A 24,866-nucleotide genomic window follows, 5' to 3' on the forward strand; every position below is an offset into this window, starting at 1 on the left:
GTCTCTGGGTCATCATACTGGAAAGTTGAGAATGTTGTTACTTGCAAGCTCTTAAAATTAAGCATTTCCCAAAGCTCTCTGTCAGGACTCGGAGGATATGTTTCTGTCTGTATATCAGCCTAATTATTGGAGAATTGGCTGCAAATCAATGTGATGGTGGAAAAATGATTCCTCTAGTGAGCTTGGGATTCTTCTTAAACCTCATGGTTGTCCTCTTGGCCACTGCCACCATCTGCACTTTCCGACCTGTCATCTTTTCAGTTCTTTCAGTAACAACAGGCTTTCACAAGGAACCGGTCATGTTCTGTGACCATATTCACTCCTCACCTGTGTTTTGGGATGTTTATCATGAACCTGAGACATTTCATTTTTAACGCATTCTAAAAACCAGATCCCTATTGAGGGGAGAGCAGGGAGCCTGCTTGCTATCATCTTAGGGGAAGGCAGCCCCCTCCGTTGTGTTTGTGTGTCACTCTGTGCGGTCCTGAGCACAGGGCACTGTGCCCACAGCACAGCGTATAGAGACCACAAGCAGCCTGAAGGTTATCTGAACCAGACTTTAAAATGCTCTTCAGTTTTCTTTGCTTCTTCTTTTCACATCACGTCCCTCAGATCTTTTTGTTTGTTTGTTTTTTCTTTTTTCTTTTTGGCTGCCCTGTGGCATATAGAGTTCTAGGCCAGGAATCAGATGGGAGCCGCAGTTGCAGCCTATACCACGTGCAGCAACACAGGATCCTTAACCCACTGTGCTGGGCTGGGAATCGAACCTGCCTCTTAGTACTTCCAAGATGCTGCCGATCCCATCGCGCCACAGACACTCCTCAGTTCCCTCAGATCTTTGAGGCTTTGGGCGCAGGGGTCTTCAGTGCTGAGTTAGTCTCTGATGCAGCCCTACTGCAGCCCCTGTCCTGAGGGGCTGGCTGGCAAACTCAGGAGCTCTGTGTGTTTTGCATTTTTAAGGATTTGTTCAGTTTTGTCACCCTTCATCTTTGCTAATTCTTTTGTACAGCTTCACTACATGCTTTTACTTACATGAACATGCGATAGTGCCTCATGTAAGTGCTTGAGGATTGGGTACCAACTTGTGATTTTAGGGTTTAAAATTTTCCATTAAAAAAAAATAAAATTTTTCATTAGAAAAGTATCAAATATTCATACTCTTTACTCTCTGATTCCACTTGAGAAGAATATTAGAGAAATTCTGACGAAAAGTCAAGAGATTTAGGTATATAACAACATAATATCAGAGTGTTACTTATAACAGTGAGAAATAGGGAATGATTGATGAATTCCGCCAAAGGAATTGAGACTCATGTTTTCAAAGAAAAGTTAATGATCTGGATTAACTGCTCATGGAGCAATAAGTGAAACGGGCTACACATAAAAATCATGAAGTATTGCTCTAATTTTGTAAATGTAAAATATACTTTATAGAAATGTATATAGGTGTGTAAATATTTATGAGCCTAAATACTTAAAGATGTAGACATTTCTATATATGTATAGAAATAAGATAAAGGAAAAATGTGCCATAACACTAATAGTTCTTGCAGCTGGTAGGACAGTTGGAGATTTTTTTTCTTTTTTCTACCTTTTCTACAATCAGTGAGGGGAAATGGAATTCTTTTGACGTTGGCACTGTTAGGTAAATTAAATTACTAAAAATTCGAACAAAAGGTCTGCTGTTGGCGATAGTTAGACATGTTTTGAATGGACATATTCTTTTCAGATTTCCATCACAGCCGAGTGTGGTTTGCACATTTAATTCTGTTTTCTGTTTTCCTGGACGGTGCTCTTCAGATTTCAGACGCATTAGCGGCCTGGAGGCGGGATGCGCGTGCCAGGTCACACTGTGTTCCTCTGAGGCTATGGCCATGCAACACTTCTCCTTGTCGAGTGATCTAAACTTGTGCTTCTCCACAGAGGGGGTTCCTGACTGTGGCGAGCAGCTGCCTGAGGTCCCCGACTCATTGCTTTGAGGGCTTTGAAGTAGACCTGAGATTGAATAGCTTGATTGAATATGGAAATGGCCCCAAGGCAGTTTCCAGGCATTTGGGCTAGTGCTGAAACCCAAAATGACTTCTTTTAAATTCTGAAATGGGCGTTCCCGTCCTGGCTCGGTGGTTAATGAATCCGACTAGGAACCATGAGGTTGCGGGTTCGATCCCTGGCCTCGCTCAGTGGGTTAAGGATCCGGTTTGGCGGTGGCGAGCTGTGCCTCCAGTTTGACCCCTAGCCAGGGAACTTCCATACACTGCAGGTGTGGCCGTAAAAAAGAAAAAAAAAATTGAATAGAAAACTTTTCTTTGAACAGCAGCGCACGCACACACACACACACACACGCACGCACGCACGCACGCTAGTACACCTTTTCCATGTAGGTTCCTAAACACTTTCAAGGCTGCATCAGAGACTAACTCAGCACTGAAGGCCCCTGCGCCCAAAGCCGGATCGCCAGTCTGCTGTTACCCCATTGGCGAGGCCTCCTTTCTTGCAGGTTGATGTGGCTCATGCATCACTATCACCCGCCTCTGTCGTGCTGTAGAATTTGACCTTTGCTTTCCATGTTCTGTTCTATTCTTAAAGGCTTCCAGGATGAAGACCTCACCGAAACTCACTTTGCATTGATTTGGCTTTTTTGATTTTTGACAGTTTACTGAGCGAGGCTCTCTCTCCCATCTTTGAAAACCTTTCCCACAAACACGGTAAAAGAGCAGTTATTTGGAGGCTGAGAAAACATGAGTGTTGTCCTAAGTTTTTGTTATTGGGAAGAAAGGCCATCATGTTTGTCTCATGGCAGGTGATGTTTTCCCCATGTCACCATTGAACGTAAGCCACGTCTAAACTTTTAAATCCCGGGGGACAAGCTCTGCTCTGGCACAGCCGTGGCAGTTCAGGCACCAAAACACTGGCGTGTCTGGTGGCAGATGGGGTGCTTCGAGGAGTCCGTGTGGCACCTGCTTCATCCCCTTTTTAAGCCCAAAGATGTGGTTTAATGGATGTCTGTATATCCCACTTCTGTTAGAATTATAAACCCATTTTCATGTTTCTCGTTGGACAATTGATAAATCCATTGAAGAACTTCGCTAAGTAGAATGGCCCTGTGATGCAGTGTTCTCACATCAACTCTCTGAAGAACTCTCTTGGAATGCATCTCAAATATTTCATCATCGAGCCTCTGATTGAGAGCCTGTGTAGCCATCTCATTAGTTATCATTCCGTTCGGTTCATGTCTTTACACGGCTCACGCATGGAGTGCATGTTTCTGTGAGCTTATGCTGTTTCTTTGGGGCAGTCTTCTCTTTCTTTCTTTCAAAAAAAGAAAAAAGTAGAAAACAAACATCATTTGTTTTCTAAGAAAAGTCATTTTTTATTCTAAGTTGCATCATTAGGAACCATCCCTTTCTGCTCCACCAAGCCAAACCAGTGTTCCTTGGTTTGGGCTGTTTTGTACCTAATTTTTCATATTTTGGAGGAAGACAAACGCTCAGGCTATTTCTCATCATCTGAAACCATGAGTCTCTTCACAAGCCCTTCAGGTGGGAGGAGCTACGTTTAGGTCTTTGGCTTTTTAAGTCTTTCTCATTTATCATCATCACACCTGTCACTGCTTCTCAGAGTCTAGATCCCAGTGTCTTCTTCCGTCACTGCCAGGCTTTAATTTTTTTGTTATTGCCGATACCTTTGTAAATGGCATCACTGTAGAACCCCCAGCATGTGGTATCCGAATATTCTTTTATGCTGGTTTTCTCTGATCTTTTAAAGTATTAATCTCCGTTTGAAATTTCAGCTGTTTTCCCACTTGGCTCCATCCACCGACCTGGACCTTTATATCCTGTACTCTCCTGGGGTTTCCGAAAGCTAAATGATTGATCCAGATGAGCTGTTCTGATAGAGCAGCAGCTTCGTTCGGGTTGAGGGTCACCTCCAGATGGGAATTGGCGCCTCTTGACTCTTTTTCTTTGGATTTAGCGGTTCCCTGAAAATCACTGTTTAGTTGAACGTGAAAGGGGCAAACTGGGGAGGGAAGGAAGGGAGAGAGGATGAAGGTCATCGTAGGTCAATTATTCACAAACAGAGAAGGGGCGGCAGCTGTCCCCTTGCACCTCTGCAGCCTCGCAGAGCAAGTTGGGAGCAAGCCAGCTGCCTGCTGCCCTCCGCTAAACTGGAAACTGCTGCGGTGCCTGAGCTTTTTCTGTGACCGACTTCTGGCTTTGGAAATAATCAAGTAACCCTTCTTTATCTTTTCGTTCTTTCCACTTTTCCCACAGCCTGGTTCCTCAGAGGGAAAGAAAGAAAAGGAATGCTTTGCAACAAATGCCCTTAATGGCATTATGGTACTCTCATTGCTCGGCTGCTTTTGCCCTCCTTTTTTTTTTGTTTTTTAAATTGTTTTTTTTTTATTGTTTTTTAATTGCTTTTTGCAGAACCGAACCTTTTTCTGCTCTGCCTTTTCTCTCCTGTTTGTCTTTACTTTATGGTTGATATTGTACTGTCTTTTCCAAAGTATCTGTCCTGAAAGAATTATCCAAAGTGTCTACTTTTTAGCATGTCAATATTTTGATTATGTTGCCTTCCTTGTCTTTGGTAACTACATGCGGGGACCCTTGAAAGCCTTCATGGTAAAATCCTTTTTTTTTTCCCCTGTAGTCCGTCCATTTCAAGGACTAAAACAGTCTTGCGTTAAGTAAAAAACCTGTGACCAGAACTGAAAGAAGACTCTAGGAACCAGAAAACTACAACAGGACTTAAGCACAATTTATTTGGAAAACCAAACAAAATTTCAAAAGCCTTAGCTGCTTTCCACCTAAGACGATTATTCCATGAAGAAAATGTCCACTGGAATTCGCATAACTGCATGAGTTTGGGTACAAGTGAATGACTGGAGGAGGGCCCACCTCTTCTTTTTGTAGAAACGTCTGGAGTTTCACACCAGAAAGGCTGTTGTCTGTGCGTCTCAGGTGTAAATATCCAAGCCCTCTGTTATCAGGAGAGCTGACTAGTCTCTGTGGTGCATGTGTGTCCTTGTGATGGCAATCATTTTAGCTGCTGGCCTTCAGAAGAACTGAAGATCTGATGGAGGTTTTTTTACTTATTTATTTGCTCTTCATCCTGTGTCCAAATTTATACAGCTACAGCAAGCATTACCGAAACGGTACACTCTGTAATTTGGTACTATTTGGTTTCGTCCCCTCCCCGTCCATATTTGTAATAACTGTTACCATTAACTCTGTTTAAGTACCCAAGCTGCTTGTCTTCCACCAAAGAGTGCTTTATTAAGGAGAATCTGTGAACACCACATTTAGAGACTGTTGCATGTTGCGTGATACAAAGTAGTATTTTGGTAACCTAAAACTTTGGCAAGCGAATGTTCACAGTAGCTTTAGAAGACTCAGGAGGAGAAACTGGCTTCCGAGTTGGAAGATTGTTGTTCTGTCGTTCCTTTTGATGTCATTTCGAGACTGAAGAATGCCAAGGCTGCCCACTCTTTGGTTGTCCAGTCATACAAATTAAAATCACATTTGCTTCCATGCAGGGAAACAACCCCACGCTGTTGGCCTTCCTCCTGGAAACAGTGATCCCAAATAATGGTGACTTTTTAAAGCCAGTGACTTTGTTAGGGTCCCTCTCCTCTGTAGCACTGTGGATTTTTTTTGTGGTGTGACCGAGGCCCTTCACATGCCCTTTGATTTCAGTGACAGTTATTTGCATCTGGATTTCAGTTGTTTGTAATTAAACTCACTGTTGCCTTGGGTTAGGGAATACAACTAATAATTCTTTGCAGAGTGCCTTCTCCCCTCACCCCCACAGCAACACAGCAGAGCCTGTAATGCAAAGCAGTCATCACAAAGAGAATTTATTTGCTGCTGGAAAAAAAAAATGGGGCCCCAAATAAAAGAATATTTGCAGTCACCTTGGTTACTCCCGTAAGAAGCGAATGGTTAGGTAATTGTTAGAGAGTTTGCCTATCCCGGTTTGGAGGATGGCAGAATGGGAGTTCCTGTCGTGGCTCAGTGGTTAACAGAACCCGACTAGCATCCTTGAGGATGCGGGTTTGGTCCCTGGCCTTGCTCAGTGGGTTAAGGATCCGGAGTTGCTGTGAGCTGTGGTGTAGGCCTGCACAGGCGTGGCCCGGATCCCATGTTGCTGTGGCTGTGGTATAGGCCTGCAGCTATGGCTCCAATTCAGCCCTTAGCCTGGAAACTTCCATATGCCATGGGTGTGGCCCTAGAAAGACTAAAATACAATCAAAGGCAGAATGCCTTCACATTATAGAGGAATGAATCAGGGCGGTAGCAATTCCATTTTTTAAAAGCTGCCTTTTTAATACTGTTGTGAAGAAGAAGGAGCAGTTGGGATAAACAGATGAAGGTCTGTTAATGCAACAAGCAATTAGAACACGGTGGTTCAACTTTACTTTTTACTATCTTGGAGAAAATTACAAGATTTCCTGGTTTGGAGGGGAGCTGGAAGATGCCATGGTTTTGGCCCAACAAGAGTATGGAGTAGGGCCAGGCCAGCTTTTAAACCGTGGGGATTAGCTCTCAGAAAAACAGTGGTTTTCTATCCCTGGAAGTTCCTAGGTACAAAGACCCACCTACCTGACGGTTGAGTGTGAAGGGAAGCATTCCACCTGCTGTTGTTCTGGGAGATAATACTAAACAGTCAAGTTGTGCCCAGGCACAAAACATTGAATTCTCAGGGCAACTCCTCTTCCCTTTGTACTTTGAAAGGCCATCATCTCTTAGCGAAATGATCCAGTGAGGGGTGAAAACCATCCTTGCTGGTTAAAAACAAGTCCGTGCTGCCTCTCTCACCATGAATAAGCCATGTGGTGTCTCAGCCAAGAGTGAGAAATTTGGGCTTCGGTGAACTTGGTGTTTGGCAAATTGCCTTTTCCCGGGGCTGCTCAAGTTTCCAGCTAGAATCGCTCTCACGGTGGCTCTTTCGAAAAATCCTTGCATTTGTCCCTGAAGTCAGTTCTAGCAAACTCTGTGATTTGTGGAAGAAGCCTTCATTGGCACACACAGCTTGGGATTGTTATTTCAGATGGATTGTATAGCCCAGTGTTCAGCTTACTGGGGACACATCCAGAATCTAGGAAGTCTCTGGGTCTGATTGATGGAGAGTTCTTCCTGCCGTGAATAAGAGTAGACACTCCACCCTGCTTCCCCAACCCCCCGCTCTGCTGAAACTTAAACACACCCAAGAATCTTCTCAGATTCCCATTTCTAATTTTTTTTTTTTTTTTTGGTCTTATGTTGTTTTAGGGCCACGCCCACGGCACATGGAGGTTCCCAGGCTAGGGGTCCAGTTGGAGCTGTAGCTGCCGGCCTGCGCCACAGCCACAGGCCATGTCTGTGACCTACACCACAGCTCATGGCCACGCCGGATCCTTAATCCACTGAGCGGAGGCCAGGGATTGAACCTGCAACCTCAGAGTTCCTAGTCGGATTTGTTTCCGCTGCACTACAGTGGAAACGCCCTGTTTCTCATTTGTTATAGAAGATCTTGTTGCTGTGGGATAGGAAAACAGGGCAGGTCAGATGAAAAGATTTCTTTAAGAGCCTTAAATAGCTTTGCAAGTACACCAAGACAGTTTCCATTGGAATTAAAATTAGAAATGAATATTTTTAGGAGCCCTTGACGCTTGCTGGGGACTCAGATCCGCAAGAGTCAGGGACCGTCCAAAGGAAGAGTGTCTGCCAAACTGGGTCCTTAGATGTACAGACAGACCTCCGTTTTGTAATGCTAAAGAAGATTGAGAAATCTCTCTTAACCCGCAGTGAACAGGGGTGTGGCTCCTGAGCAGTGCCTCACTAAAACGAGTAGCCTTACTTGTCAAAATGTAGCTGCCCCCAAGCGGCACGCTGCTCCTCTAGTCTCCAGAATTTTTTCTTCTAAATGTCACCCTCTCACCTGTCGCCACCCACGTCCTCCCCCCGCCCATCTCCCCATCTCACGGGGGGGTGATTTCTACCTCTTGGGCCCAGACAAGTTTGAAGGAGTTCCCAGGTGTTCTCACAGGCTGATGAGTTGGACCTTGGAGTTTGATCCTTGGGCATTCTGGGCAGCCTTGTGCCAAGCACTCCGGGAGCCTTTGCCTCACAGGCAGGATGGCGCTCCGTTGATCTTGGCTCCCCAAGTAGCACAGCGGCTTCTCTTCAGACATTTCAGAAAGGTGGTTATTGCATTTTGGAAAGCCATGCTCATCGAAAACAACTTCGAAGACCTTTTCCTTCTTTAATAGTTTTCTCCCACCGAGACCGTCCTTGAGGCCAGCTGCCGCTCTTCCATTTCTCGGATGTCTGCGCGTTCTCCACGTCTCTCAGTGGAAATGCTGCAGATACATTTAATCGACTGGAGAGCTCGCCTATACTGTGTAGGAAATTACCTCCTTAATTGCCCAGTAGAATTAACTGTCAGCAGATAGGTTCATCTGATTCTAGTACTGCGGTTTTATATTAATAATTTGCAGACTTTTCTCTAACCTGCACTCATGTACAAATTATGAGAAGTTTTAAAATGTAACTGATGAATCAGTATTTGAGCAATCATTGTCTTGATTTTTTTTAAATTAAAATGTATATTTCTAATCATATTTTATAAAGCAGAGAGAACGGTTGAATGCATGTCTATTTTCCAGGAGGTATTTTTAAGATAAAGCTTTATAATGGCCTGTAAACTTTGCATATCTATGTAGTTTGATACATATTATTGTCACCTTTGAAAATCTTGTGTAAAATCTTGTGAAAATCTGGTTTTATACAAAATGTTGAATAGTGGAAATTGTATAATTATAATCATATAATTAAAAATATTAACCGAAACAGCCTTTTTGAGTTTTTTTATTCACTTACCATTTTGAATCATGGTAAGCAGTGGATAAAATATAAAGCAGGTGGAACCCTCTGTAGTGTTAGTTTGCTGGAACTGCTAGAGCAAAATACTACACTGGACTTACACAATAGGGATGTATTTTCTTACAGTTCTGGAGGCTGGAACTCCAAGAGCAGGGTATCATCAGCCTCTCTCCTTGGCGTTTTTTGCCGTGCCCTTCAATCCCTGATATCTCTCTGTCTGTCCTCTTTTTCTTTTTTTTTTTAAATTTTTATTTTTATATTTTTTTGCTTTTTAGGGCCACACCCGTGGTATATGGAAGTTCCCAGGCTAGGGGTCTAATCGGAGCTGCAGCTGCCAGCCTCCACCACAGCCACCAGCAACACCAGATCCAAGCACGTCTGTGACCTACACCACAGCTCGTGGTAATGCCAGATCCATAACCCACTGAGCGAGAACAGGGATCGAACCCTCAATCTCATGGATGCTAGTGGGTTCTTTAACTGCTGAGCTGTGACAGGAACTCCCTGTCCTCCTTTTCTTATGATATAAATTTCATTGGATTAGGGTCCAGCCTCAGGGTCTCATTTGAATTGAATTACCTTTTAAAAGCTCCGTCTCCAGATACAGTCCCATTCTGAGGGATTGGTAGAAGGGATTCAATTTAAGAATCTGGGGGTGGGTGGGGGGTGGGGAGATACAGTTTGGTCCCTGACACTGTCTCCAGAATAGGACAGTAAGCAAGGGAGGGGACTCCTGGCATGAAGCCATTCCACACATACCCACCACCAGCTCGGACATGAAAAGGTTTGACTTTTCCTGGAAACTTCTAAGGTAAGGAAGGATAAGACACATGTAAGACAGGCCCTGAAGTCTAGTAGGTCCTAGACTAGCCCCTTCCTTTTACCTGCCAAGGTCAGGATTAAAGTGCTGAGCAAAGGCCAGAACTGGTGCTGGAGCCCTTCGCATCCCGGTGTATAGCCCAGGACTCCATCCACAGTGACATTTTCCTGCCTTAAGACCTAATTGGGGAGTTCCCTTTGTGGCTCAGCAGGTTAAGAACCTTACTAGCAACCATGAAGATGTGGGTTCATTCTCTGGCCTCGCTCAGTGAGTTAAAGATTGGGAGGTGCCGTGAGCTGCGCTGTAGGTGGCAGACATGGCTCGGATGTGGTGTGGCTGTGGCTGTGGTATAGGCCGTCGGCTACAACTTCCATTCGACCCCTAGCCTGGGAACCTCCATATCCTGCTGGTGTGGTGGCCCTATAAAGCAAAAAAAAAAAAAAAATTCTAGGTTAGGGATGTACACTTTTTTTTTTTTTTTTTTTTTTGGTCTTTTTGCCTTTTCTGGGGCCTCTCCCACAGCATGTGGAGGTTTCCAGGCTAGGGGTCTAATGGGAGCCGTAGCTGCTGGCCTACACCACAGCTCACGGCAGTGCCAGATCCTTAACCCACTGAGCAAGGCCAGGGACCAAACCCGCAACCTCATGGTTCCTAGTTGGATTCATTAACCACTGAGCCACGACAGGAACTCCGGGATGTACACAATTTTAAAGCTTTTGATCTACATTGCATGAAAAAGCAATGCATGATTGCTAGGATTGCCCGAGCATGGATTCTGGACCCAGACGGGGTGTAAACCTTTGCTCTGCCATTTATTGGCTATGTAATTTGGGCCAGAATGACAGTGTCTGATATGGTTGTATGAGGATTTGCTAATTACTTAGAATAAGCACCTGGAACATATTAAGCACCATGGATATTATGTTTAAAAAATTAAAATAATGCCTTAGTGCTCTTCAAAAGGACTAATATATACGGTCCCCTGTACACCCCCCATTAGCACCAGTTGTGACACTGCTGAGCTTGTCTAAGAGCAGGACACTGGCCCCCGGGCCATGGATCACAGTCACCATCACTCTCTGCTGAATGTAGTCCTTCTAGCTGCCTCATTATTCAGACTTGGGGCATCTTACCTTCTAAAGTGGCTGGCATAGTATGCCCCTATGTTATATATAGTCTCACCATTTTCTCAGCTTATTGGGGGAGCAAATGCACTCTGGGAAACCCTTTCAGGTACCCCTCTGCTCCCTCAGTGGGGAGGCCAGCCCTGCCCATGTGTGATGGAGCACCTTTCCAGCTGCCCCTGTAACAAATCTGGCCTCCCTGCCTCACCTCTAACTGTGTCTCATCTCTTTGCTAGCAAGTCTGCATGGCTTTGACATGCTTCTGGATGACGGGTGCTCTATCCACACTGAGATGCCCAGGTAAGGAGGCCTCCTGCTGAGTGGGAGCCTGACCTTGGCCCATGGATTCCTAGAGATTTTTTTTGTGTTGTTTTTTTTTTTAGCTTTTTTTTTTTTTTTTTTCTTTTTAGGGCCCCCTCCTGGGGCATATGGAAGTTCCCAGGCCAGGGGTTAAATCAGAGCTGGAGCTGCTGGCCTGCACCACAGCCACAGCAACGTGGGAGCCCAGCCTCGTCTGTGACCTACGCCACAGCTCATAGCTACGCCAGATCCTTAACCCACTGAGCAAAGCCAGGGATTGAACCTGCATCCTTATGGATACCAGTCGGGTTCATTACCACTGAACTACAGTGGAAACTCCTAGGATTCTTAGTTTTAAATGAGGAGAGGCTTCGGCTGAGTGGTTAACGAACCTGACTAGTATTCATGAAGATGGGGGTTCGATCCTTGGCCTCGCTCAGTGGGTTAAGGATCTGGCACTGCCTTGAGCTGGGCTGTAGGTCACAGACGCAGTTCAGATCTGGTGTTGCTGTGCCTGTGGTGTAGGCCAGCGGCTGTAGCTCTGATTCGACCCCCTAGCCTGGGAACCTTCATATGCTGCAGGTGCAGCCCTTAAAAAATAAATAAATAAATAAATAAATAAATAAATGAGGAGAGGCTTTGGGTGGGAATAGTAAGAGTGGAGGAGGTAGGAGGGTTTGTGCATTGTTTTACTTGAAGAAAGACAGTTTCTTCTCATGGGTTTGCTTCTCTACATAAAACAAGATGGCTTTTCAGATGAACAATTCTTCTTTGTGTAGGATGCTCTGGAAAATGCAGCCGGTCTGGTATTCCTGGCACCCCCGTGCCCCCCTCCTACTAAATGCCAGTAATCCAGACACCCTCACACATTTTCAGCCCCCTTCAGGGGGCAGTGCTCCCCCAGCTGGGAACTGCCAATTAGGTTCAGACACAGCTTTGCTGGGCGGTGTCATGGAAACGGCAGTAGAGGCTCTTGGGACCCTGTGAAGTGAATATTGTTCTCCAGCCTTGCTCTGCTCTGGCCCAGGCCCCAGCCAGCAGGGGACAGGCCTGGAGGAAAGGTTTCATTTATATGGGAGGGAGCAGGGGCTCAACCCTGGGAATAAGGCTCATGATTATTCACTCAGGGGACTGGGGGATCCTGAGGCTTTGGGCCCTGACCCTACAGCAACGCAGCCACAGGGAGGTTGCCCAGCCAACTGTCTGCATCCCCGAGAGTGAGGAACCTGTTGTGACAGAGCTAGGCGACACTTGAGAGAACTATAGGCAGGCCAGTGATGGGCATGTTCCTAAGGAGCAGTTGAGTGTCACTTAACACTGGCAGGGTAGTTCCCGTTGTGGCTCAGCAGTAGCAACCCTGACTGGTATCCATGAGGATGTGGGTTCGATCCCTGGCCTTGCTCAGTGGGTTAAGGATCCAGCATGGCTGCGAGCTGTGGTATAGGTCAAAGACGAGGCTCAGATCTGGTTTGGCTGTGGCTGTGGTGTAGGCTGGCAACTGCAGTTCCTGTTCTGCCCTTAGCCTGGGAACTTCCATATGCTGTGGGTATGGGCTTCAAAAGAAAAAAAAGAAAAAGAAAACATTGGCAGGACGTGGGCAGGGGGCAGACAGCTGTGGCCCAAATTTGCGTTGCAGTTAACTTGCACTTAAACTTGCAGTAAACCAGGGAGCTCAGAGCAGGCACCTTGGGGGGGTCTTTTCTGCAGCCAGCGTATTAAACAAGTCCTTACCACCTTAGACAGGTTATGGGGTCATAAGTACAATTCTGTCCATCTCCCCCCTTTTTTTTCCAGCGATGGTTGGATGTCCCGGGCTGTAACCTTTCTAGACCGGCTTTTAATCTGGCTCGGCATCCGCAGGGACTAGATCCCCGTGATGTCTCATGGACGGCACAGCGCGCCCCATCGCAAGTTTTCTCAATGTGCAATTTAAACCTCTTTTCTCAGGCCCATGCCTCAGCCTCACAGCAGTGGAGTTTTTGCCTCGTTCTTCTATTGGGTCTTGAGTTTGAGATTTCAGCCTGAAGCCAGGGCTGGTCCTTTGTGTAGGTGACCTGGGGGATGACTGGTTTGGAACAGGACCAAGCTGGCACCCTCTCTGGTGGTGGTGCTATTCCAAGTCCAAGCCCAGAGCAGTCCTTTCTTACATTTATGTAAGAAATGTGACTTTCTTACATTATGTAACATCAACGTAACTTTCTTACATTAGGGGCCCTTGTGACTCTGACGGGAGCTTGGTCCCCCTGTCTCCCCCAAAAGCAGAATTTTGAAGACTTCCTAGACAGGCCTTCCATGGCATCGCTGACTGGATCTCATCCAACTGTAGGGGTGATGTTCACACAGGTGCAGTGTAAAGGGCGCCCCCTAGAGGTGTGCCATGAAGGAACATACCCACCAGTCATTCCAAGACCCCCTTCCGTGCCTTCAGGATCTTGTTGAAAATCCCCCAAGGATGTCATTCCACCCTGGTCACAGGTCCCTGGGTTGCCACTTCCTTCAATGGGCCACCAGGCCTTTGCATTTCTCCTGCTTCCTTTCTGCCCACTGTTCTTTGCCTCTTACTGAACATTTTTCTCCAGCATCTCTGCTCACTTCCACTCTCTTTCCCTCACCACCAGCACATGCAATTGGGATCGTTTTGCGTGGCTAAGAATTCAGCTACTTAAAACCTTTTTCTCCCTGTGGCTCTAATGCTGCCAGTATCTGAGGGGGTGGATGAAGCCCAGACCGGAGCCACCAACACAGCTCTGTGGGTTGTTCATCAAGGCGAGTGAGGCCTGGGGCCTCTGACCACAGGTATCATATCTCAGTGCCTCTGGCGAGGGTGGCTCTTCTCAAAAAAATGGCTTTCTGGTGTGCTGAAAATATTTGAGACCTCTCAGAGCCCCCTGCGGGACTTGTAAGTTGATGCTTCTCCATTCTCATGACAGGCTTTTCTCAACTTATACAGGAATTTGTGCTCTGGAGTCAGCCTTCTGAAATGGGATTTTTTTTTTTTTTTTTTTTTTTGTCTTTTGTTCTTTTAGGGATGCACCCCGGGCATATGGAGGTTCCCAGGCTTGGGGCCTAATCGGAGCTATAGCCACTGGCCTACACCACAGCCACATTAACGCGGGATCCGAGCCATGCCTGCGACCACAGCTCACGGCAACGCCGGATCCTTAACCCACTGAGCTAGGCCAGGGATCGAACCCACAACCCCATGGTTCCTAGTCGGATTCATTTCCACTGCGGCACGACAGGAACTCCTGGGATTATGCTTTTGCGAAGAAACAAGATAGTTGGTGCTCTGCCCACACCACTGGGCCAGTTTTGCCTTTGTGGTTTGATCGGGGACAGTCCTGTTGCCTTGAGTCACAGGAAACCTATGAGCAAGGAACAGGCTGTCCCAGAGCAATGGGAGATGGGGAGAGGCAGCTCCGGCTGATGGAGGCCAGGGGAGCGCTTTGTGGGTCCCCTGGGAGATCCGAGCTTCTGTTCCATCTCCATTGCATCCTGCCGGCAGCCTTGAACCTTATCTCAAGGCCTCTCAAGTCTTGGCATCTCCATCTGTGCAGGTGACTTAATACAGCTTTCTAAGAACACTTCAAATCCCATCTTTTTTGTTTTCTGGTTTTTTTTTTTTTTTTTTTGGTCTTTTTAGGGCCACATCCGTGGCATATGGCCATATCCGTGGCTAGGGGGTTGAAGCAGACCTATAGCTGCTGGCCTACACCACAGACACAGCAACGTGGGATCCGAGCCTCGTCTGTGACCTATACCACAGCTCAAGGCAACGCTGGATCCTTATCCATGAGCGAGGCCATGGATCCAGCCTGAGTCCTCATGGATACTAGTTGGGTTTGTTAACCACTGAGCCACAGTGAGAACTCCCAAATCCTATCATGTTTTAAGGAGCAGACTCATGGTGTGGCGTTGCCATGGTCACCACCTTGCCTCAGCACAGCACAGCCCACGTGGTCCTGTGGATCCCCGCAGAGGTACCTGTATCCTCTGGCTCTTCCGTGTTCCTCTCCTCGCAGCTTTGTCCCAAGGGGCAGGAGTGTATAGAAGGGACATAGCCTGGGGACCACAATCTTCTTTCTGCTTCATCTTCTCATCCCATCCCTGCCCAGATCCTAGCTAGGGAGCCAGGAAGCCTTCACGGTTCCCTGACTGTAAAGTGATGAGACAGTTTTACAAGACAGCACACTTGAGCAGTTACTCAAGAAATGCTCGTCCCCTCAAGTTACCCAGGTTTTGCAACAAGAGTGGAGATGGGTCCTTTAGACTTTAAGGACATCCAGGTAAAGGGCAGAGTCACGATGTCAGGGGTGCCCCCTTGGCTGTGCTTCTTCAAAGTCAGGGTAGCGGCTCCTTTCAGAGGGAGGGGAGGCTGTGATGGCACACAGTCCCACAGACGGGCTTCTGGGGACATTGGTTCCTTGACTTAGATGGTGGTTACCTGGAGATTTTGCACTTTTATTCATGTTGTATGATACAATAAATATTTATTTTAAAGACCTGCTCTTTATCTTTTTTTTTTTTTTTTCCATCCCCGTTCTCTTTACTACCTAAATACAGAGAGCCAGGCCAAGCCTCAAACACTTGGGGCACGTTGTGGGCAGTGGTGCCAGTTGCCTGAGTGCTTCCTTTAGGCTGGTATTGGGAGGATGTGAAGGGGAGCAGGGCCGGGCCCTGGATGGTGTTTCCAGAGCATGAACCCCACAGGGGCTGAGGGAGGTGCTGGCAGGAGCAACAGCAGTGAAAGCAAAGCAGGCACATTTTTTTTTTTCTTTTTCCTTTTTAGGGCCACACCCGTGGCATATGGAGGTTCCCAGGCTAGGAGTCTAATTGGAGCTGCAGCTGCTGAGCTGCGTCTGCAACCTACACCACAGCTCATGGCAAGGCTGGATCCTTAACCCACTGAGCGAGGCCAGGGATCGAACCCTCGTCCGATACTAGTCAGGTTTGTTAATGCTGCACCACAACGGGAACTCCCCTACTAGTTTCCTTTCACGGGGTTCATTTGCTTAGTGTTAAGTCACCACCCAAAAACATGTCCTACCTCATGACAGCACATCTACATCCAAGCACCTCAAGGAGACTGGCTGGGAACTCTCATTGTGAAGGCTTTGTCTTGTGTAGAGATTCAAATTCACAAGTCCTCCTGCTGCATCTCCTGACTTTCCCTATAACACACTATGGCTTTCCCCTGCCCTTTGCTTCTGCTCTGGATTCTTTGGGGCCGGACTGTGGACAAGAACATGACAAAAGCCTTGACACCCGCGTGCCCCACCAAATCAGCCAGAGGTAGCCCTGGTGAACAAATGGGGATCTCTACAGGCTCAGAAACGGTCCCTCTGTCCCCTCAAAGAGACCCGAGACCACTCCATTGTCCAGGAGTCCTCAGTGACTTTGCAAAGGATGCAGTGTTTGCAAGCATAACATTAAATCCAGCACTGTGGGCTTCTCAAGTTCACAACACTAATGGGAATTTTCTTGGAAGGGATCTCTGTTGTGCCAATCTCCAAAGCCAGGGTGAGGCAAAAGGACTTAATGTGACAGATCAAGGCCTGCTGAGTCCTGGCAGCCTCAGGCTGCACCAGCTGATTGTCACAGCTGAAGGTGGCATTCCCTCTCACCAGACTTCAATTAAAGTACTCACATTCACTGTCTTTTCCAGGGAGAAGAAATAAATGATTATAGTAGTACTCAGATATTAATAACAAGAACCCCAAAGCAGGCTGTCAACCACAGGGAAAGTCCTTAACTGGCCTCACATGGCTAAGGGTTCAGCTCTGATGATTCAACAAAATATGAAATGACTCTTTCCACTGAGGCCATTCCCCACATCCTTCTCTCTTGACCAAAAGGATCCAGCTTTTTATACACAAAGTCAGGAGGGAATACCAACCTTTATTTACACTCGGGTTCAAGTTCAAAGCCATCTTAGATGGTAGAGCAAGGCAAAAAAAACCAAAATAAACAAAACCCCACAGATTCCGGGACCAAGGTTCAAAGGCCAATACAAGTGTCTTAACTGTGTGACAACCGGCAAACGTCACCCACAGTTTCTTCAGTAAAGTGGGAAGAGCGTCACCCCGCTTCCAGTGGTCTGTGCCCCAGCTGCTACCCCAGAACCACCCCGCATGCAGCTGGGTTGACGGAACCGGGGCTTCCAGGCTTCGGCCCCGCTAGTTCGGGGGGCACTTGGAGCATCATTAACCCAAACGTTTTCCAAAGGCAAGACATGTGGTGCAAGGACTGAGTGAGAAAAACGGCAGGTAGGTGTTCAATAAATACTACTTATTTACAAGTCCTGCCCTCTGTCCAGGACACGGACAGAGGGGGCCTTTGTATACAAGTGTCCAATCCGACATTAGTTTCCGGGGAGAAGAGGATAAGGTGTTAAATGGCAACACTCTTGCCGGGATGCTTTTTCATTTGCTCGGTGGGCTAAAGAGCATGATTTAAAAAATCACAGACTTCACACGCATCCTCAGGAACCACCCGAGCACGAAATACGCACATCGATACTCTCAGCGTGTGTGTGAGCGTATGTGTGTGCACATACACACAGAAACCACGAGGTAGTTTTAAATCACCTTGAAAACAAAATCAGTGCTTTCCCGGATGCCACAGTGGTCACCAGCGACGGCACAGTGGCTCTTTCAAATGACGGGTGAAGTGAAAACCGGAAAATTCCAGGAGCGTGTAACATGGACAAGTGCACAGTAAATACAACTGTACTGTAAGTTCTTGGGCTCTGAAGACTAGGCTGTGGCTGCTTTAAATGGATGGTCCGAGTTATAGGTATATTTGCTAATACTGAAGGACTCGGCCTTCTGAGAGCTGCACCACTCACTCAGTGGTCTCGAAAGATTCTATTTTACAACTTCGCTTTATGCTCCATGCTTCGGTGGAGGCTCCAATACAATCTCTATATACATATTTTAAACATTATTTCTGAACTTCACCTGGAGGTCCTGACGTACAAAAATAATCCCCATTCTCATCTTCTTGGGAAAGTGCCAGACTCACCCCTGACTGGAACTGCTGCTCTCTAGCATCTGGAGAAATCCCTATGCCCGCCCCGACCCCCAAAGCCCAGGTCAAAGAAGTGCAAGGAATTCAAACTACACGGGAAAAAGCAACATCTATTGTTCTTAGAGTCTGACTCTCTTCCCCAGAGCAAGAGAAGTCTTCTTGGTAGGTTGGCCAGTGCTGTTGGATGTGGCCAAGGAAATCGGGCGCTCATGCCAGAGCAGGAAAGTCTTCAGGGTCATCTGGGTTTGGAGCGACATCTTGTGTCTGAAAAAGAGATGTGGGGAAAACAGCTGTCATTGTGCCCATTCCCCCTTGGGCACAGCCCTGGCCGCGCTCACGGTGGAGGAGCTGATGGGGGTTGGAGGTGGCAGCCGCAACACGGGAGAGGGGTCCTGGTGGGAAGAGAAGAGCGACAGGGGCACGTGAAAGGGGGTAGGCCCTGCCTCTGAGCTGCAGCCACGAGCGGCACAGACCCCACAGTGGGGCCATGGAAGGGCGCCTCCCTCCTGTGACCCGCTCTGCTCTGATCTGATCCAGAAGCCTCGTCTGAGGAAGGGAGGCTGGTCTGTTCAAGGTAAGCAGGCAAAGGGGTGAGAGAAGGGCCAGCAGGTGCAAAAAGGCCCTGTGGAGGTAAGAAACATGCTGGTCTGTTCAAGAAGTAGAGCAGTGTTGGCTGAAGACTGGGGTGAGGGGAGAATTTGCCCTTGAAGCTGGAGGAAGGATTCTGCCTGCCCTGAAACCATCCTAAGGGCACAGGGCAGATCTTTGGACGACGGTATGCAACCCTCAGTGGATCTGATTCAATCCCAAGTCTGGGGATCTATTTCCAATGCAGATGTGTGAATTTTTCTCCAGTTCTGCGTGTGCATTTGTGGTAGACCGTGGACTTCCTGGGAGACCGTGGGCCACACAATGGCCTTTATCCACCTGATGTCCAGGAGGCTGACATGGCCATTTCAAACACTCCAACATCAGGCCCACTCCAAGTAGAGAAGGAAGAACTTCCTCTACTTAGATCAGGCTGAACTTGATAATCCTCTAAAGTGGGACTGTGTGGGCCCAGGGCATCCTCATCCTCTCACTTCAGAAACCAGCCAGGGTTTATTTTATTTTATTTTTTTGTCTTTTTTTTTTTTTTCTTTTTTTCTTGCCTGTTCTAGGGCTGCTCCCGAGGCATATGGAGGTTCCCAGGCTAGGGGTCAAATTGGAGCTGTAGCCACTGGCTTACGCCAGAGTCACAGCAACGTGGGATCCGAGCCGCGTCTGCGACCTACACTACAGCTCACGGCGATGCGGGGTCCTTAACCCACTGAGCAAGGCCAGGGATCGAACCCACAACCTCATGGTTCCTAGTCAGATTCAATAACCACTGCGCCACGACAGGAACTCCCCCAGCCAGGGTTTAGAATGCAAACACTTACCACCACTTCTGCTCTGGGGACGTAGTTTTCTGCCCTTCTGATCCTTCCCCGGCCTCCCCGGGTGCCACCTCTGGCTCCACGCCCGGGACGAGGGAGGTTACCAAAGTTAATCTCCAGCTGGGATGTGATGTCGTTGGCCGCTTTCCGGAAAACATGGGCATCATCCTCATAGTCATCCTTTACCATCTAGAACACACAACACAAGCACCGTCTCTGTGGACATGTGCCCAGCTTGGAGAGGGGGGGACACGGCGGGGAGAGGGTGCTACAGCTCTGCTTCCAGTGGGGGCGGGTGCAGGACAGCAGTGTGGGGGTGTGTGTGTGTGCAAAATGTGGCTACATGTTCTCATGCTCACAGTCTTAATTCAAACATCTTTTTTTTTTTTTTTTGTCTTTTTGACTTTTCTAGGGCCGCTTCCGCGGCATATGGAGGTTCCCAGGCTAGGGGTCAAATGGGGGCTGTAGCTGCTGGCCTGCACCAGAGCCACAGCAACGCAGGATCCGAGCCACGTCTGTAACCTTTACCACAGCTCACGGCAACGCCAGATCCTTAACCCACTGAGCAAGGGCAGGGACCGAACATGCAACCTCATGGTTCCTAGTCGGATTTGTTAACATCTTTGCACTTACTTCCAGCGAGACCCAATTTCTAGCAGTTTGGCACATTGCGAAGTAAGACTTGAGGAGTTCCCGTTGTGGTACACAGAAAGGACTCCGACTAGGAACCATGAGGTTGTGGGTTCGATTCTTGACCTCACTCAGTGGGTTAAGGATCCGGTGTTGCCGTGAGCTGTGGTGTAGGTTGCAGATGCGGATCGGATCTGCTGTGGCTGTGGCTGTGGCATGGGCTGGCATCTCTAGCTCTGATTAGACCCCTAGCCTGGGAACTTCCGTATGCCGCAGGTGTGTCCCTAAAAGGCAAAAAAAAAAAAAAAAAAAAAAAAAAAAAAGATTTGACATGACTAACATCAGTCATAGAAATATTTTAAATCTAACTGTATTTTGCTGAGATTTAAAAAGTTTTAGTTTCCGCCTTTTGTTTTATTTGTTCACAAATGTCATTTTGAGAAATAAGGAAAACCATCTTCCTAGAATAGAACTTGATGGAGAAACTCCTTTCAACGTGGGTGCTGACTGTACAAATACCGTATGTTAAAAACTGGATGATTTACAGTAAACAACAGTATGATTATCTGAGGGCTGCTACCAAGAAAAAAATTCCAGCTGCTTTTAAAGAACTGCTTTAGATAAAATTCTCTGAGGAGTTCTCGTCGTGGCTCAGTGGTTAACAAATCCGACTAGGAACCATGAGGTTGCGGGTTCGATCCCTGGCCTTGCTCAGTGGGTTAAGGATATGGTGTTGCCGTGAGCTGTGGTGTAGGGTGCAGACACAGCTTGGATTCCATGTTGCTGTGGCTCTGGCGTAGGCTGGAGGCTACAGCTCTGATTGGACCCCTAGCCTGAGAATCTCCATGTGCCACAGGTGCAGCCATAGAAAAGACAAAAAAAAAAAAAAAATCTCTGAGAAAGTGCATTTCACTGTAAGAGGTCAAATAAGTTCTGTCTCTTGTTAAAAGAAAACTATAGTAAATAAAACTCCTCCAAATTTGACTTGGCTTCAATTCCTAATATATGAGCAAAACAAAGGAAAGCTCCCACTTCTAAGTAAAACATAAACCTACAGAAAACATGCCAATGATTAGAGTTCCCGTTGTGGCGCAGTAGTTAATGAATCCGACTAAGAACCATGAGGTTGCGGGTTCGATCCCTGGCCTTGCTCAGTGAGTTAACGATCCGGTGTTGCCGTGAGCTGAGGTGTGGGTCACAGACGTGGCTCGGATCCCGCGTTGCTGTGGCTCTGGCGTAGGCTGGCGGCTACAGCTTGGATTCAACCCCTAGCCTGGGAACCTCCATATGCCGTGGGAGCGGCCCAAGAAAAGGCAAAAAGACAAACAAAAAAAAAAGCCAATGATTGTGGAGAAGAATCTCCAAAGTGCTGTGAGGTTAAACATCCCTACCGCTGGTGCAGCAAACAGACTCAAATCTCCCCAAGTACATCAAGCCCTTTTGGCCATGTATTCCCTTCATGCTTCATGATTAACACCTGTGTCCCCTTCAAAGTTTCAGGTTAATGGAGTTCCCGTCATGGTGCAGCGGAAACGCATCTGACTAGGAACCATGAGGTTGCAAGTTCGATCCTTGGCCCTGCTCAGTGGGTTAAGGATCCGGCATTGCCGTGAGCTGTGGTGTAGGTCGCAAATGCAGCTCGGATCTGGTGTTGCTGTGGCTGTGGTGTAGGCCGGCTGCTATAGCTGCGATTAGAGCCCTAGCCTGGGAACCTTCATATGCCATGGGTGGGGCCCTAAAAAGCAAAAAAAAAAAAAAAAAGTTTCAGGTTAAAATAAAGAAGGCCTTACGTGGATGGACTCTTAAAGCTAAAAAGGTGGAAAATACAATTCAGGGATGCTGGCGCTCTGGCAACATGGTAAACACACACACAAAAAATAATAAGGCAACATAATAAACCACTGCCTGGTTCAGAAAACAACTGGCTGTCAGGGCACTTCGGCAGGGAGGTGGCAGCCTTTCCCGAGAGAAGGGACAACTTGCAGTGAAAAGCAGCATGAACGAACAGTCTGGCTGAAGTGCCTTAAGGGCCCAGCTCTTCATGGGCTGCTGCGAGGTCTGAACCTCACACACACCACAGCTCCGTACAAACAGGGGTATTATTCTAGTGCCTTTGTCTCTTAGGGTTTCTAGAACAAAGTGAACTAGTGACCCCAAGATTTGGCTTCTGCTTTAGGAACAATTCCTGGCTCAAATCTTCAATGCCGTTAGGATTAAAAAGTACCAAAGATGTGTGCCTCACGGAGTCCAAGCTCGATGACTCAGCTAATCCAGTCGCTTCAAAGATTCCAGGGATCCTCTGGAGCTGGGGAGGATGAATCTGGTGTGGATTAAGGAAGAGCAGCTTCTATTTTTACCTAGAACAGCTGCGCATTTCACATCCTGACAGCACCTTTGTTTCAGGCAGCGCTTTGTTTACATTGCCCCAGAGTGAAAAAGAAGAAGGCAGGTGGGAAAAGAACCAACCCAACTGGCCACTGGACTTGCAAAACGACCTCACAGAGCTTTCCCACAGAGTAAGACTCTGGCCTCGTGCATGTACAAAAAGCCATTGCTAGTGGAACAGCTCAAAACTTAGTAGTTATACAGATGTGATAAATTCATTTGAGTAATTAAAAAAAATAAAAAAAAAAACCAAAAAACAAAAAACTTAGTAGTTAGACCCTCAGAGGTTGGATGGACTGAACAGGAGGTGGGAGGACATCCTGTGTCATCAGCGACCCCTAATCACAGTATTCATTCCAAGAATATAACTAAGCAAAGTGTCAATGGGAACACAGACAAATTTACATAGACGAAAACCCCTGAGTTCTGGATGGAAAAATCAGTGAATAATATCATAGCCACCAGAATAGAAGACTTTGCTCTTCACCGTCCTTGAGACTGGTATGGAGATAAATGGCTGTGACTGAATGATGCAAAAATTTTAAAACTGGAATGCGTCAGTGCACTTTTTTTTTTTTTTTTTTTTCTTCTTTTTAGGGCCGTGCCCGTGACACATGGAAGTTCCTGGGCCAGAGGTCGAATCGGAGCTGCAGCTGCAGGCCTACACCACAGCCACAGCCACGGAAGATCCGAGCAGTGTCTGTGACCTACACCACAGCTCACGGCAGGACCACATCCTTAACCCACTGAGCAAGGCCAGGGATCGAACCCCCATCCTCGTGGATACTAGTCAGGTTCATTACCACTGAGCCATGCCAAGAACTCCCTCAGTATAGTCTTAAGTTCAGGAACTTAACTAGAATGTGATTAAATAACTTGCTGACCATCCTTGTCAATATATGCTAAAGATATTTTCAGAGCTGAAGCTGCCAATAAAGAGCTGAACATGAACCACGTAAAATTGGACCCTCACAAAAGAGAGGAACCAGCAAGCTCTCCTGACAGCCAGCCAGATAGCTGGACGTGACAGCAGTGCCTGAGGGGGTGCCCAGAGCCTCTGGGCTCCTCTGGTGAGTTTCAGCTGTTAGGTCGAGGGAGCAAAGCTGCTGCCATAACAGAGGTAAGGCTTCACCAAATCTGAACAGTTTCAAATGATCAACAAGTTCTGATTAAGTGCTCTTATTAAGAATTAGAAATGTGAGGAATTCCTGTTGTGGCGTGGTGGAAACAAAACTGACTAGGTCATCCATGAGGATACAGGTTCGATCCCTGGTCTTGCTCAGTGGGTTGGGGATCTGGTGTTGCTGTGGTTGTGGTGTAGGTCAGTGGCTACACCTCTGATTGTACCCCCCAGCCTGGGAACCTCCATGTGCCACAGGTGCTGCCCCCCAAAAAGGGAAAAAATTAGAACTGTGAAAAACTAGAATTACTTTCCTGTACACCTGAAACTAACAAAATACTGTAAACTGACTATACTTAAAAAAAAAAAAAAAATTGGGGAAGTTCCTGTCGTGGCTCAGCAGTAGCAAGCCCAACTAGTATCCATGAGGATGCAGGTTCAATCCCTGGCCTCACTCAGCGGGTTAAGGATCTGGCATTGCCGTGAGCTATGGTGTAGGTCGTAGATGTGGCTCAGGTCCCACGTCACTGTGGCTGTGGTGTAAGCCAGCAGTTGCAGCTCCGATTTGACCCCTAGCCTGGCAACTTTCATGTGTGGCCCTAAAAAGTAAAACAAAAAAACCGAAAACAAACAAAAAAAAACCTGAAGGTAATCTAATCATAACAATGCAGAGTAGATATCCTCTGAAATGGTATTGTTCCAGAAACATCCTATACCTCTTCTGAGACAAAACTGAAATGCAGCCAAAACATACAGTATGTGCACAGTCTTAGCACAGATCTTAGTGGGGGCAGGGGGTAGCAGAAAAATGCACTGTCACTATAACTGCTTTGGATTAAGTATCAATGGGTCAATTCTTTTTTTTTTTTTGTCTTTTTGCCTTTTCTTGGGCTGCTCCCATGGCATATGGAGGTTCCCAGGCTAGGGGTCGAATCCAAGCTGTAGCCGCCAGCCTATGCCAGAGCCACAGCAACGCGGGATCCGAGCCACGTCTGTGACCTACACCACAGCTCACGGCAATGCCAGATCCTTAACCCGCTGAGCATGGGCAGGGATCGAACCCGCAACCTCATGGTTCCTAGTCGGATTCGTTAACCACTGCGCCACGACGGGAACTCCTCAATGGGTCAATTCTTTTTCAATTTTTTTCCTGTTTCTTTTCTCTTTGGCCCATGG

At 47.2% G+C, this 24,866-nt stretch overlaps 2 protein-coding genes across 30 annotated transcripts in view; one reads left to right on the forward strand and one right to left on the reverse strand.

Annotated features, from left to right (window-relative positions):
- The window catches only part of CDC14B (cell division cycle 14B), a 119,334-nt gene extending 110,503 nt beyond the window's left edge, over window positions 1-8,831 (forward strand). For 23 of the 29 annotated variants that reach the window (XR_014817653.1, XR_002336289.2, XR_014817652.1 and 20 more), the window contains one exon: window positions 4,651-8,831. Coding sequence is in view for 16 of the 29 variants with exons in the window: in XM_021064580.2 (XP_020920239.1) it covers window positions 4,651-4,687 (37 nt within the window). In the remaining 13 variants the exon portion in view is untranslated. Of the gene's footprint in view, window positions 1-4,271; window positions 4,625-4,650 lie in introns of those variants that run through there. The other 6 variants (XM_013989701.3, XM_021064575.2, XM_021064578.2 and 3 more) reach the window with 2 other exon arrangements.
- Window positions 8,832-18,227: 9,396 nt separating this feature from the next.
- HABP4 (hyaluronan binding protein 4) overlaps window positions 18,228-24,866 on the reverse strand; it is a 36,743-nt gene continuing 30,104 nt past the window's right edge. Inside the window, 2 exon segments of the mRNA NM_001244681.1 lie at window positions 18,228-18,401; window positions 19,559-19,744. Coding sequence (NP_001231610.1) covers window positions 18,345-18,401; window positions 19,559-19,744 — 243 coding nt within the window. The 3' untranslated portion in view covers window positions 18,228-18,344.

The sequence above is a fragment of the Sus scrofa genome, chromosome 10, assembly GCF_054392235.1.
Source record: "Sus scrofa isolate SSC_HxYL_T2T_F1_AM1 chromosome 10, Sscrofa_HxYL_maternal_Yorkshire_Landrace_v2.0, whole genome shotgun sequence".
NCBI classification, from domain to species: Eukaryota; Metazoa; Chordata; class Mammalia; order Artiodactyla; family Suidae; genus Sus; species Sus scrofa.